At 39.6% G+C, this 18,705-nt stretch overlaps 1 protein-coding gene across 20 annotated transcripts in view; it reads left to right on the plus strand.

Moving 5' to 3' along the window:
- RBFOX2 (RNA binding fox-1 homolog 2) overlaps positions 1 to 18,705 on the plus strand; it is a 300,698-nt gene that overhangs the window by 195,594 nt on the left and 86,399 nt on the right. For 2 of the 20 annotated variants that reach the window (XM_030914843.1, XM_010389163.2), the window contains exon 1: positions 2,615 to 2,891. The exons of 15 other annotated variants lie outside the window; for them this stretch is intronic. In XM_030914843.1, coding sequence (XP_030770703.1) covers positions 2,865 to 2,891 — 27 coding nt within the window. In that variant the 5' untranslated portion in view covers positions 2,615 to 2,864. Of the gene's footprint in view, positions 1 to 2,614; positions 2,892 to 18,705 lie in introns of those variants that run through there. 3 more of the 20 variants (XM_030914846.1, XM_010389162.2, XM_030914844.1) reach the window with 2 other exon arrangements.

Genomic DNA, 18,705 nt, shown 5'->3' on the forward strand with positions numbered 1-18,705 from the left:
GTTGCAAATTCAGAGAGTACTATATATTCTGTGTTCCAGGTCACTTCTAAAAAGTGTTAAATAAGAACATGCCTAGTACTTATCTATATTACTTTACTCAGCATTTTTCTTAATATTTGAAGATCTCATTCTTTTTAAAATTATTACTATGGATTATACTACAAGTATACAGATACCTGTAAAATGCACAGAATAGAGCCTGACATACTATGTTACATCAGTTTCTCCAGGTTCCACAGATGGTCTTGTATTTCCTGTGTTCCTTTCAGAATTGTTAAAATGATTATTAATTTAGGAGTGGGTGTAATGATGTTGTATTGGCAGTGTGCCAGCCAAAGGTGTTATATAACACATTTTTTTAATTTAAAAATTTTAAAAATGTAATTCACAATCGAGACAGGGTTTTGCCATGTTGCCTTGGCTGGTCTCGAGCTTCTGGGCTCAAGAAATCCGCCAGCCTTAACCTCCCAAAGTGCTGGCATTACAGGTGTGAGACACTGCGCCTGGCCAATAGAGAACATTTTTAAAAGCCTGGTCCTGCATGTTGCCAAACAATCCTTAAGGAGACAGCAAAAAACTATTATTCTCGGTGTGATTTACTATTTTGAATTTAGATTTCTGTAGATGTTTATTTTTTAAATGGAGAGCTTGGATGTTAGCTGTGGGCTTGTAAAAAATAAAAATAGATAAAAATTAAAAATGGGAAGCTTAATTTTGGAATTAATCTTTTTTTTTTTTTTTTTTTTTTTGAGGCGGAGTCTCGCTCTGTCACCCAGGCTGGAGTGCAGTGGTAGGATCTCAGCTCACTGCAAGCTCCGCCTCCCGGGTTTACGCCATTCTCCTGCCTCAGCCTCCAGAGTAGCTGGGACTACAGGCGCCCGCCACCTCGCCCGGCTAGTTTTTGTATTTTTAGTAGAGACGGGGTTTCACCGTGTTAGCCAGGATGGTCTCGATCTCCTGACCTCGTGATCCGCCCGTCTCGGCCTCCCAAAGCGCTGGGATTACAGGCTTGAGCCACCGCGCCCGGCCAGAATTAATCTTTTTAACCTTTGGATAGTCTTTTAGAAAGTATATCCTAAAAATACATAGCATAACTAAAATATCTCATAAATCCTTTAGGATGAGCTCCTATTTATTAGAATGCTGTAAAAAATTAGAAAATCTTTATTTATGAGACAACTGATAAACTTATCATTTTATAAATTGCTTTATTTGAATGTTTGATAATATAATATAGGGAAATTTGAAGTTTCAGAGGTTAAAGATTTTTCCAAGATCACTAGTGAAGGGCAGAATTAGACCAACTTCTGGACTGAACCACATCTTTGATGCATTTTTAATTATATTGTTTTAATAAGAGAACTTTAAAGAAACTCTTATTGTCAATATTCTCCTAGACCTGTATCTACAGCACTCTGTAACAGTTACTATTTACAATAATGACAAAAATTTCCAGGGTATATATAAGAAAGGATTTATCTTTTTCAATAAAGGCTGAAACATAGAAGGCTGGAGGAAACAAAGGGTGAATTTTCAGTTAACCAAAATTTTTATTGAAGCTGGAAGCCTTAAGGAGATTTGCATGCACCTTTGTGTATACCTTAAGTTTCTTAAGTAGTCATATTTGTAGATACCTTTTTCAGAGTCTCCAGGTTTTTTTATAGTAGGATAAAAATCATTTAAATTAACTCTCTTTACCTCTCTCCTCTCTTTTAGTCCTTTGCTCTCATTAGGCTGTTTTGGTCTTCTAGGACAAGCAAGTTCTTGAATATTCCTGTTCCTTGAAAAACCTTCCAGTTAGTGGGCATGTAATAGCTCCTCACTTCTTCACATCTTTCTCGTTAAATCCACTGCATCTAGGCCGGGCGCGGTGGCTCAAGCCTGTAATCCCAGCACTTTGGGAGGCCGAGACGGGCGGATCACGAGGTCAGGAGATCGAGACCATCGTGGCTAACACGGTGAAACCCCGTCTCTACTAAAAAAATACAAAAAACTAGCCGGGCGTGGTGGCGGGCGCCTGTAGTCCCAGCTACTCTGGAGGCTGAGGCAGGAGAATGGCGTGAACCCGGGAGGCGGAGCTTGCAGTGAGCTGAGATCCGGCCACTGCACTCCAGCCCGGGCGGCAGAGCGAGACTCCGTCTCAAAAAAAAAAAAAAAAAAAAAAAAAAAAAAAAAAAAAAAAATCCACTGCATCTGTAAACTGTACATCAGTAAAAATGTTTTATTAATATTAAAAATAATTTTGTTTCATTTCTTATTTATTAGACATTCGTGGCTGGACTCTCTTAAATCTGTATTAACTATAGTAAGCTGCTATGAAAGCTTCCAGTGCTATATAATTAATTCCATCATCGCATCCTTAAAATATGCCAGCACATGGCGCTTGCCCCTCCCTCTTTCTCCCTCCCTTCCTCCTCCCCCCTTCACACACACACACACACACACACACACACACACACACGCACACACGCGTGCGCACAGCGCACACCAAACTGCCATTCTCCAGCAGGCCTGCTTCTGGAGTTGGGAGATGTCAGCCTGCTGGGAGGGGGTGGGGGGAGGAGGAAGAGGTGGGGCTCTACTCTGATTAATTACCTTAGGCATTCAGGGGTGGGGCTTCCTTCAGCCATCTGCCTGAGATATGGGAGGGAGCTGGAGAAAGAAGGAGGGGGAGAGACTGCCAGAGAGGAAGAGAAAAGAAAGGAAGAAACATTAGAAAGAAAAAGGAAGGAAAACGGTATAAAGGGAGATCAATTACCCACCCTTAAATAGCTAGACTGGGGGGGAGGGGGGTGGAAAGAAAGCTGTGGAGGTGTGCCCCAGCACGGCTGCTTTGAAAGGTTTATCATCTATCCGTTTGGTTTATGGAGAAAAAGAAAATGGTAACTCAGGTAAGATTTGTGCTTCCTCGGTATGTTTCTTTTCTCCTCTCTGGGATCTAAATAAAGGTTTGAGGGTGGAGTATAGTCAGAAGAGTTTTAATTATTATTGTCTTCTTAGAACAGCCCAGATTTATTGTTATTAGCTGAAAAGGCTCTGTCTGTTGAGTCCATTTATGTGTGTGCTATGTATCCGTACCCTTTCTTCCCCTCCCTCAACTCCATAGCAGATTCCTGTTTCCTGTACTGTGCAGCTGTAGCTCAGGAAAGACCCTGTGGGGATTTGTCTACCTCTTTGTCTTGGTTCTGAGAAGAGGGAGGGAGAGAAAGACTGCAGAGGTAGGAAGAGATTCTTGTAGACTACCAAAAAGAGGGGAGCAGGATTCCTTTTAAGAATTTCAGAAGAATTTGTGTTATAGGGAAATCTGATTCCTTATTCACTTTGGTTTCTCAGGATTGGCTATGGAATTGTAGTTTTGCTGTTACTCTAAACTGCTTATTAAAAATGAAGGTTAGGAAAGAATGTTGCATTTTCATGGCTTTGTTACTGGCAAAGATTTTCAGTAGGAGCATTCAGGTGTAACAGAGGCAGGTAGAGCCCTCCTTGACAGGAGAACAAATCTGAATGTATAAATCACACAGGCTTTAAAATACATTTGAAGGAGAGAGAGTAGGAAATGGAAGATATCTCTCCTTCCGCTGTCTCCCCTCTCGTTCTTCTCTCTTCTCTCTCTCCCACTCCTACTCACTCTCTCCCCCAGCCCCCTCAATCCCCCTTTCTCTCCTCCTCCTTTTACCCTCTTTCTCCCTGCCTCTCTTTGGTTATGCCAGGCAATATCTCATCTGCATTTTAGCAAGTCATTCCTGACAAATGGAAAGGTGAATGCTCTTCCACAGTTCTCCCTGGCAAGGCAATTTTTCTTGTTAGCATCCTTCTGTATGCCCCATTACCCTTTTTCCTCTATGTATAGGTTGAGAGGAAATGATGAGGCTCTGATTTATCCATGAGAAATCATTTACGCTGTAGAACATTCAAGTCCTTTAGTCTCAGACTTAAGATCAGTTTCACTCCAGGTTTCTATGCTCTGTGGGGAAATTTCATCACTGGACAGTGCTTTCCTTTTAAGGAGGTTGCCCTTTTTTTGTATTCTCTCTTCTTTTCCTCTCCCAGTCACCACCGGAGGGCGAGAGAACCAGCTAGCTATCAGGATAGAGGCATCATTTTAGGAACTGGAATCCTGTTTAGTTATATAATGCCCTGCAGTGCTGTTTGGAAGGAGGGAAACCTGTAGGGAGATTTTCCCATTGTGACCTGGAGGAAAGAGAAGTTTCAAATGTATCTTTTCAAAGTAATTTTTCACCAAATCTGAGTTTAGAAAATTTCAACAAATTCCTTCCTCTTTTGGAAAAGCGGAGAAGCTTTTGAAATTTTTCTCTTCCATGTCTTATCCCCTTATCATCATCTAATTACCTCCTTTGAAATACTGCTTTATATTTTTAAAAAAATTTTACGTAAAAGAGAAATCCTGTTTCTGGATTCTCTTTGTTGCTTGGGAGATGATACTTGCTTGACCTTAGAGCCCTCATTCAATTTTTATTAACTGGCAATATTAGAGGGTAACAGCTCTCTTCTTTCTTAGCAATTACTGAAGGCCTTTCAATGCCATGACTTTTCATTATGTGTTTTTTAAACCAGTGAAAGAATCATCTAAAATGGAAATTTGTATAATGAGTTTTGCCTCATGGAACATTTCACCTTAGTTTCTAGAGGAGCTGGTAAGTGTAGTGTGTGTGAGCATGAAGTTAGAGTGCACATGCTTATGCACACTTAATATTGTGGTTGTAATAATTAGTATTTAAAGAAGCCATAATTTTAGGAAGGAAATAGAAGAAATAAATGGAAACTGGAAAGAGAGATTCTGGGGTGCCTAATAATTCTTATAATAAAATCACCGTGTTTTTTATCAGGATGTGCTAAATATTGAAGAAAAGTTATGAGTTTTTGCCCATCCTGAAATTATGCAACTGGAAAGGATAGAATATTAAATTTGAGAATTTTCAGTATTCCAGCCTATTTGTTTTGTTGTATACACTTTCTGTGTTAATGTAATGTACATAGTTGTTAGTAATCTAGGGGGAAAAATCAAAGGAAATAACCAGCCGGGCCAAATCTTTCATTTGTCCTGTGGTTGTGTTGTGTTGTGTTGTGCCTGTGTGTGTGTGTGTGTGTGTGTGTGTGTGTTTGAGCCAGACATCCAATCCCAACATTTGATAATGACCTGTCACATAAGGTTTCTCAATATAGAATGTCTATACTGATGGTTACAGCTGGGTTATCAAAGTTAAACGGTTTATTACAACGTAAGAGAGATGTTTGGATATGTTTTCACTGTTTTGCTACCTAGGTTCTTTGCATCTTCAGATGATATCATTTCTGTAGTCTCCAGTTTCCATTGCTTAGTTGTCGGAAAAGGGCTTTCAGTGGATGACTTTTTCATCATACCATATTAGATCCTTGTCAGTATTTGCACAGTGTATGCACTTTATTACTACATATGCACTTTATTACTACTTTTATAGGGCCTGTTTTTGTTTTAATTAAAACTACTCTGTCATAGTAGTCAGTGCTCTGCTAAAAAGCAAATGGCAGTTTAATCACAAAATTCTAATATAGCGGATAGACATGCTTATGTGATACGTAAAACATTAATTTTATCAGCTGTTCACGTATATGTTGTAGGAGTATTTCACTGAGATCTCTTATTTTTGGGCATAATGACCAGATTATTGCATCTCATATTTATGAAAATAGCAACGTGGAATATGAAGGAAAGATAAATCATTCTTGTACTATGTGTAAAATTCGAAAAACAAAATTGCAAATGACTTCAACACTAATTAGTAAAAAATAAATGTTTAGCCAAACTCAGACTCAGTTATACTGTCTATTGTTGAAAGGGCAAGTGTACTAGGCCGAGAGGAAAGGATTTTACAGTATGGATGTGAGAGAAAATTTTTGTACTCTACTATGGTATAAGACTGCCAGTTTCTGTGGAACACAAAGCCCTCCCTTTCTTGGACAGCTCAGTGCTTTGCTGGCATTTTCTTCAAAATCTGTTTTCCATCAGGACCAAGAGGAGGGAAGGTGTTAGGAATAAGGGAGGTTGGAAAGGGGGTTGCTGTTCCTTTAAATAGTGCAGTGAGTCCATGTGGCAGCAGGCCGCTCTGGAGTGTATTCTTTTGTAATGAATCACCCGTTCCATTGTCTGCTATCTCCCCTCTTTGTAGCTGGAAGGCTGAAGTCTTTCACCTGAGCTGCTGCCAGTTCGCTCTTCTGTTCCTGGGTGGTTGGGAGAAGAGAAGAGGGAGGGTATTTTATGCTTTAATTAAAGACAGATAAGAGAGCAGGTATGTTTTGCTTTGTTTCATTTTCTCTTTTCCTGTTTTTGTTTGTCTAGTTTTTGAAAGGTATTGGAGTAGAGAATCTATTCTCTGATTTTGCTAAGCATATCCCATTTTCTCTGAATTCTGGAGGTCCTCACGGCATTTAGTCTCCATTTTGTGGTACTGCTTTAAAGTGATTCCATTCGGTTGCCTGCCAGTCATGCTCCCTTGCCACTCGAACCTCATCCCACCCTTCATCCACGCAGCTGCAGCCACACTGTTTGTTTTGGCACACTATCCACTTTCTATGGGCTTTGCAGGATTTGGGGAGTTGGAGGATAGGCGAGGATTGTGGGTTGGAGACTAAATTTATGTTCCTTTACAATGAAAAACAAAGCCTCACTTTTTCCAGAGATTTGGTTTCTTTCTGAATTCTTCTACATTGCTCCATGTCTTTAGTTATAACCATTTCCTCGTCGAGGCCAAGATTGTCTCTTGAAAAGTATCGCTTTTCTAAAAATTACTTAACTTTCTTGAAAAGATACCCAGAATTTCATAAATGAAGCTATGATTAAATCCAAGCACTCTTGACTCATTAAATTGTTTTTTCCGTCTTAGTCACCCCCTAATCACACACACTTTTTTCTTTCTTTTTTTGCCCCTTTTCTCTTTTTTCCCTTTATCTTTCTCCTTAGTTTTGCAGTTGAGTCTAGGTAAGCGTAATATTTGACAACCTACTACTTAAATTTGTATTGCTACAGAAGACATCTTCATATTGAACGGTAATGACATTCCTCATTCCTCTCAGTGATAAGGCATAAGCTCAGATTCCTGGTTTTGTTCCTCCAGTTTTCTGTTCTCCCCTGAGAAATTCCAAACTCTGATCTACACAGATTGCCATATGCAAACAATTTTATCTCTCTCAAATTTGAACTTTTCATCATGGAATTCCTTACCTAGGGATTGTTTCTTGGACATCTGTTTATGATAGACAGATAGTTTCTGGGAACCAGTCATACTAGATGCTACAGCACCCTTTACCCACCCTGGTCTCCTTCTGGTATACCATTCCTCTCTGGGATCTGACATTATTGGTATCCCACACATTCCCTTCTGAAGTCATAATTCCTCACTCGTTGTTTTCAACATTTCCAAACCACTGTCAAATCTTTTTTGAACATTTCCTCCCAACATTTTGTATGTGAAATCTGCCAGGCACAAATAGAAGGCTCCGCTGCAGTAAATACTTTCCTCTTTTGATTGTAGCACCTTTCTTAGTGGGCTCCAGTGTTCAACCTCTTCTGGGCAGTCAGAAATGCTGCATTCTGCCATCACGATGTATTGTGTCTATTTCCCAGACTCTTACATGTTTCTCTATTACTATTAGAATGATTAAATTCAGGAAACTAATTCATTAGAGGTCATTGCCAGAGTGAGTCATTTAAAATGCAAGTCTGATTTTGTCATTCCTGTGTTTATACCTTACAGTTGCTCCCCTTCAGTCTCTGAATAAAATCCTGTGACCCTGCATGATCAGAAATCTGGCTGTCTCTCCAGCCTCATCTCCTGCCATCCCTTTCTTGCTGTATTTCATTCTAATGACACTGGCCTCTTTGCTGTTCTCTTAACATACCTGAGACCCTCTTGCTTAGGACCCTTCTGCTTTGCTGCCTGCCCAAAATGCTCTTCCCACTGGTACCCATATGGTTTGTTCTACTCTCGAATATTTCTTCTCAAGGGAGACCTTTCCCTTAACTTTCCTAGCTTAAACCAGCACTCCCTCGTCACTCCTACCTTCATTCTGCTTTTTCTTCACTTGTCACTGATTTTAGTTCTTATCATTGATTGTTATATGTTTGTTTGTCTGTCTCCTCCCCAACCCCGAACAGAAGCTCGCTGAGATCAGGATCCTGGTCAGCAGTCTGTTGTATTCCCAGTGTGTAGAACAGTGCCTGGCACATAGTCATAATAAAAATAGCTAATCTTTATATCTGCTGATGATGCATTAATATCAGATACTGTTCTAAGCACTTTACCCTCATTAACTCATTGAGTCCTCTCAGCAACCCCGTGTTATCTCCATTGTACAAAAGAGGAAACTAGGCATATGATGGTTAAGTAACTTGCCCAAGTTCAGACAGCTACTAAGAGATCTTGTGGGGAATGGTATCCAGACAGACTGGCTTAGAAATTGATATTCTTAGCCACTGTACTCTACCCCTTGTAGGTATTGAGTATTCAGTAAATATTTGTTGAATGTGTGAATAAATTAATTTACTTGAGACTCTGATTCATTTCTGAAATTTCCATCCCTGACTTAAGACTTTGATAAAACACTTGCAGTAATGGAATTCATTGTTGAATAAAATGACTTCATTATTATAATATGTAATAAAGTATATATTATTTTATGATAAAAATATTAATATTGTCTAATAATACTAAATAATAATGCAGAGTACATACTGTGCATTAAGCACTGTCTTAAGTGCTTTACGTATTTTAGGACATTTATTCACTCAGCAGCCTTATCTACTTACTCAGCAGTACTGTTAATGTCCATGTTGTAGAAATTAGGAAACCCAAGGAGTTTGGCTCCAGCATTTCTGTTCTTAACCACCACTAATAATGACCGTTATTAAAATAAGTTTTTGTTTTTGCATACCTACTCTGTGCCAGTCAATTTTACATACATAGCCCATTTGCAAACATAATTATTCACATTATGTATCACTTGTCAATCATCTTTGAGGTAGGTGAGGTTTTTCCCATTTTTTGCATGAGACTTTGAGATTCTAGAGGTCAGGCAACCTGGTGACTCTGGAAACAGAGAGAGATAGGTTTCAAACTGGAGATCTATTTAGTCCCAAATTCACATGCTCTTCCGTTATACTGTGAGCCTCATAAGATAAATAGTTCCATTGTTGGCCATGAAAAGTAGAAAAGTGTTCTTTATGAGCTGAAATCTGTTTACATTATTGTCTTCTCATTCCTTCTCGATATCTCATCTGGAGTTACATTGAGTGGTTTCACGTCTTCTACATAAAATCCAAATATTTGAAGATACTGCTGAATGTTCCCTTTAATCTTCTGTTGCCTTCCTTATTTTTCCTACTTCCTTGAATTATTCCTCATAGATATGAAAACATACGGTTTCCAGAATGTTTACTGACTGTCCTGGACTAATTGCATTAATTTATATGGATGATTTATCATTTATGTCTAATTGCTAAGTAAAAATATCAATTATGATTACTTTTTAAGTTTTATTGATACATAATTATACATATTTATGGGGTACTTATGATATTTTGATACATGCATACAATGTGTAATGATCAAATCAGTAATTAGGATACCCGTCACCTCAGATATTTATCATTTCTTTGTATAGAGAATATTTCACATCTCCCCTTCTAGCTATTTTGAAATATATAATAAATTATTGTTAACTATAGTCACTGTGTGTTGAATATTAGAACTTCATCTTCCACTTCCGCTTCCTCTTTCTCTTCTTTTTCTTCTTCTTTTTTTTGGAGACTGAGTCTCACTCTGTTGCCCAGGCCGGAGTGCAGTGGTGCGATCTTGGCTCAGATCTCGGCTCACTGCAGTCTGCACCTCCTGGGTTCAAGTGATTCTCCTGCCTCAGCCTCCAAAGTAGCTAGGACTGCAGGTGCACGCCACCACGCCTGGCTAATTTTTGTAATTTTAGTAGAGACAGCATTTCACCATGTTGGCCAGGCTGCTCTCGAACTCCTGTCCTCAAGTGATCTGCCCACCTCTGCCTCCCAGAGTGCTGGGATTACAGGTGCGAGCCACCATGCCTGGCCAAGAACTTATTTATTCTAACTGTGTTTTTGTACCCAGTAACCAACCTCTCTCCATCCCCTGCCTCCTTCCCAGCATTTGGCAAACATCATTTTACAGTTATGAGTATTAAGTATCATACTTTGTTATAAATGTTGTTTTATGATAACATGTTTGGCTTTAGTCAGTTTCTTTTTTGTTGTTGTTTTTGAGACAGGGTCTCACTCTTTCGCCCAGGCTGGAATGTAGTGGCATGATCTTGGCTCACTGCAACCTCTGCCTACTGGGTTCAAGTGATTGATTATCCTGCCTCAGCCTCCCAAGTAGCTGGGACTACAGGCGTGCGTCACCATGCCCAGCTAATTTTTGTATTTTTTGGTAGAGACGGGGTTTCACCATGTTGGCCAGACTGATCTTTAACTCCTGACCTCAGGTGATCCACCCGCCTCGACCTCCCAAAGTGCTGGGATTACAGGCATGAGCCATTGCGTACAACTGGCTTTAGTCGGTTTGTGTAGCGCATTGAACATCTAGTAGTGTTGGCAATTTAGAATTCCAAAAATGAAGGGATATTACCTTGAACTCCTAAAAAGAATAAATAGAATATTGTTTTCCTCTCCACTATAAAGCATGGCAGGATTGGCAGGAATCTACCTGTCTTTTAATCTCTGAGTCTTGCCCTGATCCCTCAAAGGTTACTGTCGCTGAGTAATGGAAGTCAATGATTATTTTACGATATTAGAAATGAATGCCTTTATGTCCACAAATGATATGACTGTATTCTTTTTTCCTAATGTTAATTATGATTCCTTGTAAGAAGTTTGGAAGAGACAAACTGGGACTTAAGTGAAGGAGATTGGGTTTTGAAAAGACTCTTAACTTAGAGCAAAGATCCATTAACTTTTTCTGTAAAGGGCCAGATAGTAAACAATTTTGGCTTTGCAAGTCATGTTGTTTCTATCACAACTACCCGGCTTTGCTGATGAAGCACTGAAGAAGCTATAGATGATAAGTAAATGAATGGTTAGTTATAGCTGTGTTCCAGTAAAACTGTATATGGACACTGAAATTTAAATTCCATGTAATGTTTATGTGTCACAAAATATGATTCTTTCAACTTTATTTTTATTTTTATTTTTGAGACAGAGTCTCACACTATCCTCCAGGCTGGAGTGCAGTGGTGCGATCTCGCCTCCCTGCAAGTTCCGCCTCCCGGGTTCACGCCATTCTCCTGCCTCAGCCTCCTGAGTGTCTGGGACTACAGGTGCCTGCCACCATGGCTGGCTAATTTTTTGTATTTTTAGTAGAGACAGGATTTCACCATGTTAACCAGGATGGTCTCAATCTCCTGACCTTGTGATCCGCCCACCTCGGCCTCCCAAAGTGCTGGGATTACAGGCGTGCCACGCCTGGCCTCTTTTAACTATTTTAAAACGTAAAAGCATGCTTAAGTTGCAGGTTATACAAAAGTAGGTGGAGGGCTGGCTTTGAAACACAAGCTATAGTTTGCTGATCCCTGACTTAGAGGGATACAGGACCTCGCAATTTCCTTTATAGCGTAGGTAAGGTTTTCCCGTATAGCTTCATGACAGAGAGACAGTTTTGAGTGGTTCTGTCAGGTCATCATGGATCCCTATTACAGTAGAATGAATCCCCTGATTTGCTCTCTTATTTCCCCAGCCCCGGAAAATACGAAGATTATTCTTCTTTACTTCCTTTCTCCGTCTATATGCTGTATTCTATACCTTCTTGCTTTTCGTATACATTTTCATATTTTAAAAAAATACACTTTTCATGTTAGTTATCAGCTATATAATAACATTTGGGTCAGTGACAGACTGCCTACACAATAATGGTTCCATAAGATTATAATACTCTATTTTCACTATCCCTTTTCTATATTGAAATACACACATACTTAGGTTTGGGTTATACTTGCCTACGGTATTCAGTATAGTCACATGCTGTACAAATTTGTGGCCTAGGAGCAATAGGCTACGCCATATAGTCTAGTTGTGTAGTAGGCAATACCATCTAAATTTGTGTAAGTACACTGTGTGATGTTCACACAAAGACACACTTGCTTAGGACACGTTTCTCAGAACATATCCCTGTCATCAAGTGACACATGACTATTATTTATTACTTTGGGCCAGAATGCATTTTTCTCCCACATGATTAATTTGTCTTTAAAGATTCAGCTTAGACTTCACCTACTTCAGAAATCTTTCTGTCTCACAGTTGTCCCTCTGTGCTTCATTAGCATTCTATATGCATTATTCTTACAGCTTATACAGTACTGTAATTGTGAGTATATTTCTGTTTTTTTCCATCAGACTACAGTTTCTTTCAGGATTGGGACTATATTACCAGTGTTAGCATCCAGCAAATATTCTTTTGAGTTAATTAATGATTTTTAACTTGCTAATTCATTGATAGTGTCCTCTTTTGAAATGTTGAATGGGAGAGTTAAATTGGGTAGTCACTTATAACCTAATGCTTATTATTTAAATCAGTTAATACTTAACACACATGTAGTTTGGGAAATACATGCTTTACATAGCTAGAAGATTGGGAAGATTTTGGAATAAACTATTTGAGGGACACAGGCAACTCTTGTAGTATAGATGTTCTAGTGTAAGTGGAAACCTGTGTGTATGACGGTAAATGACATAGGAGCTCTAGCCTCCTGGGAAGTCAGGCAGGAAGGAAGAAGGGCATGACTCCCGCAACTGGGGAAAGAGCATGACAGAGAAAGAGAAGTGGAAGGTGACAATGAAATCTTAGGGATTGGCAACCCATGGCAAGTATACCAAATATGGTATATTGAGCATAGTCATCTTCCTCTCTGCTTTGCCTTCCACTCAAGATGGCCAAGAGTTAGATTCTTTACATACTACTTTTGAAAACTTGTCAAAACTTGATATATAGCAGATCCTAACCAGCCATTCTATGTCATTTTCAAGGCTCACTGTTCTTTTAGGTCTTTTTCCCTCCCTCTCTCTGTTTCTTTTTGGATAGCTTCTATATGGTAACATCAAATGTACTTACCTTTTTTTCCCTGCAACGTCTAGTCTGCCATTAATCCAATCCAGTGGGTGCGTATGTGTTTTTTAAATCTCAGATTATAGTTTTCATCTCTAGAATTTAATGTGAGTCTTTTTCACACCTCTCATGTCTCTTCTTAGCATGTTCATTTTTTTCCTTTTTTATCTTGAACATATGGGACACAAATGTTTTAATGTCCTCATCTGCTAATTCTAACGTATGTATTAGTTCTCGGTGAGTTGTGATTAATTTATTTTTCTCAGCATTATGTGTTGTATTTTTCCTGCTTCTTTGCATGCCTGGTAATTTTTGATTGGATGCCAGACATTGTGAATTTTATCTTGTTGGATGCTAGATAATTTTTTATTTCTGTAAATATTCTTGAGCTTTACAGCACAACTAAGTTTCTTAGAAAAAGTTTGATCCTTTCAGGTCTTGGGTTGTTTGTTTGTTTTGTTTGTTCGTTTGTTTTTTGCGACGGAGTCTCGCTGTGTCACCCAGGCTGGAGTACAGTGGTGCAATCTCGGCTCACTGCAACCTCCGCCTCCCGGGTTCAAGTGATTCTCCTGCCTCAGCCTCCCGAGTAGCTGGAATTACAGGTGCGTGCCAACACGCCCAGCTAATTTTTTGTGTTTTTAGTGGAGATGGGGTTTCGCTGTGTTAGCCAGGATGGTCTCTATCTCCTGACCTCGTGATCCGCCCGCCTCAGCCTCCCAAAGTGCTGGGATTTGTACAGGCATGAGCCACACGCCCAACCTCAGGTGTTGTTTTTTAAGCTTTGTTAGACAGGACTAGAGCTGTGTTTAGTCTCTGGTTAATTTTTCCTGGCCACTGAGGCAAGACTCTGTTTAAGACTCTAATCGACGCTCCTTAAATCATTAGGTTTTCCACTCTGGCTGTTAAGAACAGGCTTATTCTTGGCACTGTGTGAGCTCCTAGTACTGTTGCCTGTATTTCTTTCAAGTGGTTCTTTCCCCAGCCTCTGGAAGTTTCACACATAGATGTGGCAGTCATCACTCAATTGAGTACTTGAGATCTTTAGAGCTCTCTTTCTGTCTGCAGCTTTCTCCAGTACCGTCCCCTGTGCTGTCTTGGCTTCTCCAGACTTCTAGTTCTATCTTCTCAATTCATGGAACCCACCAGGTTCTGCCTGGGTCCCTCCTCTGCCACAGCCTGGAAACTTTACCCATGTGATAAGTTGGGGCAGTTGTAAAGCTCAACTTGCTTGTTTCCTGACTCAGGAATCTCTGTCTTTCCTTGCCTTCTAGACAATGTCTTAAGTGCAGTTGTTTCATGTATTTTGTGTTTTTTTTTAGTAGTTTCAGGTAGAAAGATAAATCTGTTTTTTTGTTTATTTGTTTTTTTAAGACAGAGTCTCACTCTGTCGGCCAGGCTGGAGTACAGTGGCGCAATATTGGCTCACTATAACCTCCGTCTCCCAGGCTCAGGCAGTTCTCCTGCCTCAGCCTCCCAAGTAGCTGAGATTTCAGGCATGTGCCACTACGCTCTGCTAATTTTTGTATTTTTAGTAGAGATAGGATTTCACCACGTTGGCCAGGTTGGACTCAAACTGCTGACCTCAGGTGATCTGCCTGCCTTGGCCTCCGCACCTGGCCTTAAATCTGGTTCTTGTTACTCCATCTTGATTGGAAGCAGAAGAGTGAACACATACTTTTAAAAGAAAATTAAGCAGTGTCTCATTGAATATATTTTTAATTTATGATTGAAAATGAGTTGAACAGTTCATTTCAAGGAGTATTAGGGAAGAATGCATAAGATGTGTAAATAATTATACTAGAAGGTGGAATATGGTAAATTACGTGAAAGTGATGTCAGTAAAGTGTTGTTAGAAGCTTATGTGAGGAAAGAGTTTGAGAAGTTTGGCAGAAGTGGAAGGCGTGAGAAGAATGGCTATGACATTGTTGTGTGTGTATGTGTGTATACGAGTTATACAAGACATTATCTGAAACTAGAATCAAATTCTTTAGTATTGAGTGAGGTTTAGTGGTAGGATAGTTTCAGAGAGTCTAGGACTGATAAAATTAATGGGGATAAAAAAAAGTCATTAGCAGAAATACCTAAGCAAGAACACAGGAAAAATAGAGTTTCCTTGGTTTTGTAGTTTGGTGTGATTTGTGGTCTTGCGGAAAAGGGGAAGCATCCTTTTTTCCTGTGTATTACCTGCCCTCGCAAATCTTGCAGAACAGGGAGGGAGAAAATTCAAAGTACTATTCACTGTGTTAAACAGTGTAGAAAATAGGGGCACTCCGGACTGTGAAAATGATGACCACTGCTGCAAACTTGATGGAACCTTAGAAAACCTCAATAAGCAATATTTAGACTCTTTGAGTCATTGCTATTTAAATGATAATCAGATTATCTACAGATTTCAATGGGAATGCATTGTGGAACTAAAGAAGTCGATGGCATTGTTTAGAGCTTTCTTAACTTCAGTTAAAATGGTCACCTGACTGTTGGTTGCTAACATAGAGCAACTGTGACCAAAAGCTTATCTCAGTAAGGTAGTCCCCCCATCCACGGTGTCCCTTTTCGTGGTTTCAGTTGCCCATGATCAACCATAGTCTGAAAATTCTAAGGTATAGTATTTTGAGAGAGAGCGAGAGAGACCACATTCACGGAACTTTCATTACAGTATATTGTTATAATTGTTCTATGTTACTATTAGTATTGTTGTTATTCTCTTACTGTGCCTGATTTGTAGGTTAAACTTTCTCATAGTTATGTATGTATAGGAAAAAAACAGTAGATGAGGGTTCAGTGCTGTCTGCAGTGTTAGGAATCCACTGAGAGTCTGGGAGCATATGCCCGGTAGAGAAAGGAGGCTACTATATATACTTTCAAGTTTTCCCTCCTGAGGAACCAGGGGGCATTTTGGAAAAAGAGGAAATGCAGAGAGGGGAGGTTTGTTTAATTTTACTTAGCCTATCTCTTCTATGCAATCTTTAGTAAGAAGAATGTGATTTTTCCCCTCATATTTGTATTGATGTGACTGTTCATATGAAAAAGAACATGGAGAACTTTAAGATTATAACTCAGCTGTTAGCATTTATATTTTAGACTATGTATGCTTCCTATTTTTTCTTATTCTTTCACATTAATAGTGGTAATTTATTATCTCTTTTTTTTTTTTTTTTTTGCCAAAAGCAAAGAATTTTTTATGTATGATCTTAGTTAATTCTTTTTTTTTTTTTTTTTTTTTTTTTTTTTTTTTTTTTGAGGCGGAGTCTCATTCTGTTGCCCAGGCTGGAGTGCATGGTGAGATCGTGGCTCACTGCAACCTCTGCCTCCCAGGTTCAAGTGATTGTCCTGTCTCAGCCTCCCGAGTAGGTGGGACTACAGGCACATGCCACCATGCCTGACTAATTTTTGTATTTTTAGTAGAGACAGGGTTTTGCTATATTGGCCAAGCTGGTCTCGAACTCCTGACCCCTCATGTGATCCACCCACCTCAGCCTCCCAAAGTGCTGGGATTACAAACAGAAGCCATCCGCCCGGCCTAGAAAATTATTCTTGAATGAAGCTGGATAGTGTAGTTGATTTAAGTGATAATGATCATGAAGTTTCAAGTGAGGAAGACTGTAAGTAAAGAGAAGAAATAGATATGTCCTTTTATTATTTTTTAAAGTATGCCCTGTTTGTTTAGCATTGACTTGACTTTCACAGGAAATGTGGAGTGAAAACTACAAATATTTTCATTACCAAACAACTATTAAGTATGGATGGCTTCTTTTTGGTTCTTTTATTAGCAGTTTCAGGTATCCCTAGTTCTGTCTTCCTCAGGCCACCTTTCTTAAGATGAGATAGGTTTTCCTGTTCAGTAAAAACAGTCTGTTTATAATAGCATTTTTGATGACTACTTCTAACATAGGACTCCAGTTTCTTCTCTAGGCTGGCCTCATTGTGATGAAGGATTCAGTGTTGCAATCACTGGTTTACATTTCATTGCCATTCCTGACTGAAGGATCAGAGTCCATGGCGTGCCTTATTGATCCATTTGCTAGAGATCAATGCGGTAACAGGGAATTATTTTCCTCTTTAGACTGCATTCTGATTTGAGCCACTATTCCTTTTATGAAGAAGGAGGGAGATGAAAAATTAGGCATTCTAACTGGTAAATACTTCATTTTTTCTTTTGTTTCTGAGAATAGTTAGACCCTTGCAAATCTTTTCTGTTTGTAAGGATTTCAAATAATGTCTAGCACATAATGCTGGGTGTATTTGTAGATGGCATTAGGACTGTGACTTACAGCACATATTTAGGGTTTTTTTTTTTTTTTTTTGAGATGGGGTCTCGTCGTGTTGCCCAGTCTGGAGTGCAGTAGCGTGATCTCGGCTCACTGCAACCTCCGCCTCCTGGGTTCAAGTGATTCTCCCGCCTCAGCCTCCCGAGTAGCTGAGATTACAGCTGCGCGCCACCACACCTGGCTAACTTTTTGTATCTTTAGTAGCGATGGGGTTTCACTATGTTGGCCAGGCTGGTCTTGATCTCCTGACCTCATGGTCCACCCGCCTTGGCCTCCCAAAGTGCTGGGATTACAGGCGTGAGCCACTGCGTCTGGCCACATATTTAGTTTTGATCCTTCTCTGAGTTGCTTTGCTTCCTGTAATTTAAATGTGTCTAATTTATTAAAGCATAAGTACCCAGGCGGTTTCAAAAATTGCAGTAAACACTTTATTTTCCTTGTAATCTTCTCTAATTTTCTTTTAATAAATCTTCGAGTTGTTAAAGGTTTTTTTTTTTAACGAAACATAAATGTTTAATAGTTATTTCACCTTTCTCAAATCTATACAGGAAACTGGAATTAACAGAACTCATTTATGGTTGAAATCTTGTTTTGCAGAAAATCATGACTTCTGGGTCAAGATAGATAGATGCTTTCATTTGCCTCACATCTCTTATAAGACTCCACTGAAATAACAGTACAGAAGTACAAAAAATAAATCAGCAATAACAAATAGAAAAAGGTGAAATATAACACTAATAAACAAGAGAGTTATTAAATTTCTGGAAAAGCTAAAACTAATAAGGACCAATTGAGGGATGAAATGGAGAATAAACAGATGCCTGTCAGTGAATACAAGGAGGCTGCTTGCTAGTGGTGTGGAAGCCAGTCTGCCTAGGGGGAACCCATGGGAGCTCTCTGAGCAAAAATGAAAAAGAGACAGAAAGCAGGAATTCAGTGTTTATTTAGGGGATAGCTCAGTTACCTGGCACTGACAGAGCCTTTCCAACCCCTTCCCAGTGGCAGTAGTCAGCAAATACTATGCCACCCCCTTTCTCTAGCATTAACAAAGGAAAAACAAGGCCGGGCGCGGTGACTAATGCCTGTAATCCTGGCACTTTGGGAGTCTGAGGCGGGTGGATCACCTGAGGTCAGATCGAGACCAGCCTGGCCAACATGGTGAAACCCCGTCTCTACTAAAAATACAAAAATTAACTGGGTATGGTGGTGGGTGCCTGTAATCCCAGCTACTTGGGAGGCTGAGGCAGGGGAATTACTTGAACCCGGGAGGTGGAAGTTGCAGTGAGCCGGGATTGTGCCACTGCACACTCCAGCCTGGACTG

Source organism: Rhinopithecus roxellana, chromosome 13, assembly GCF_007565055.1.
Source record: "Rhinopithecus roxellana isolate Shanxi Qingling chromosome 13, ASM756505v1, whole genome shotgun sequence".
In the NCBI taxonomy this organism is placed as follows: domain Eukaryota; kingdom Metazoa; phylum Chordata; class Mammalia; order Primates; family Cercopithecidae; genus Rhinopithecus; species Rhinopithecus roxellana.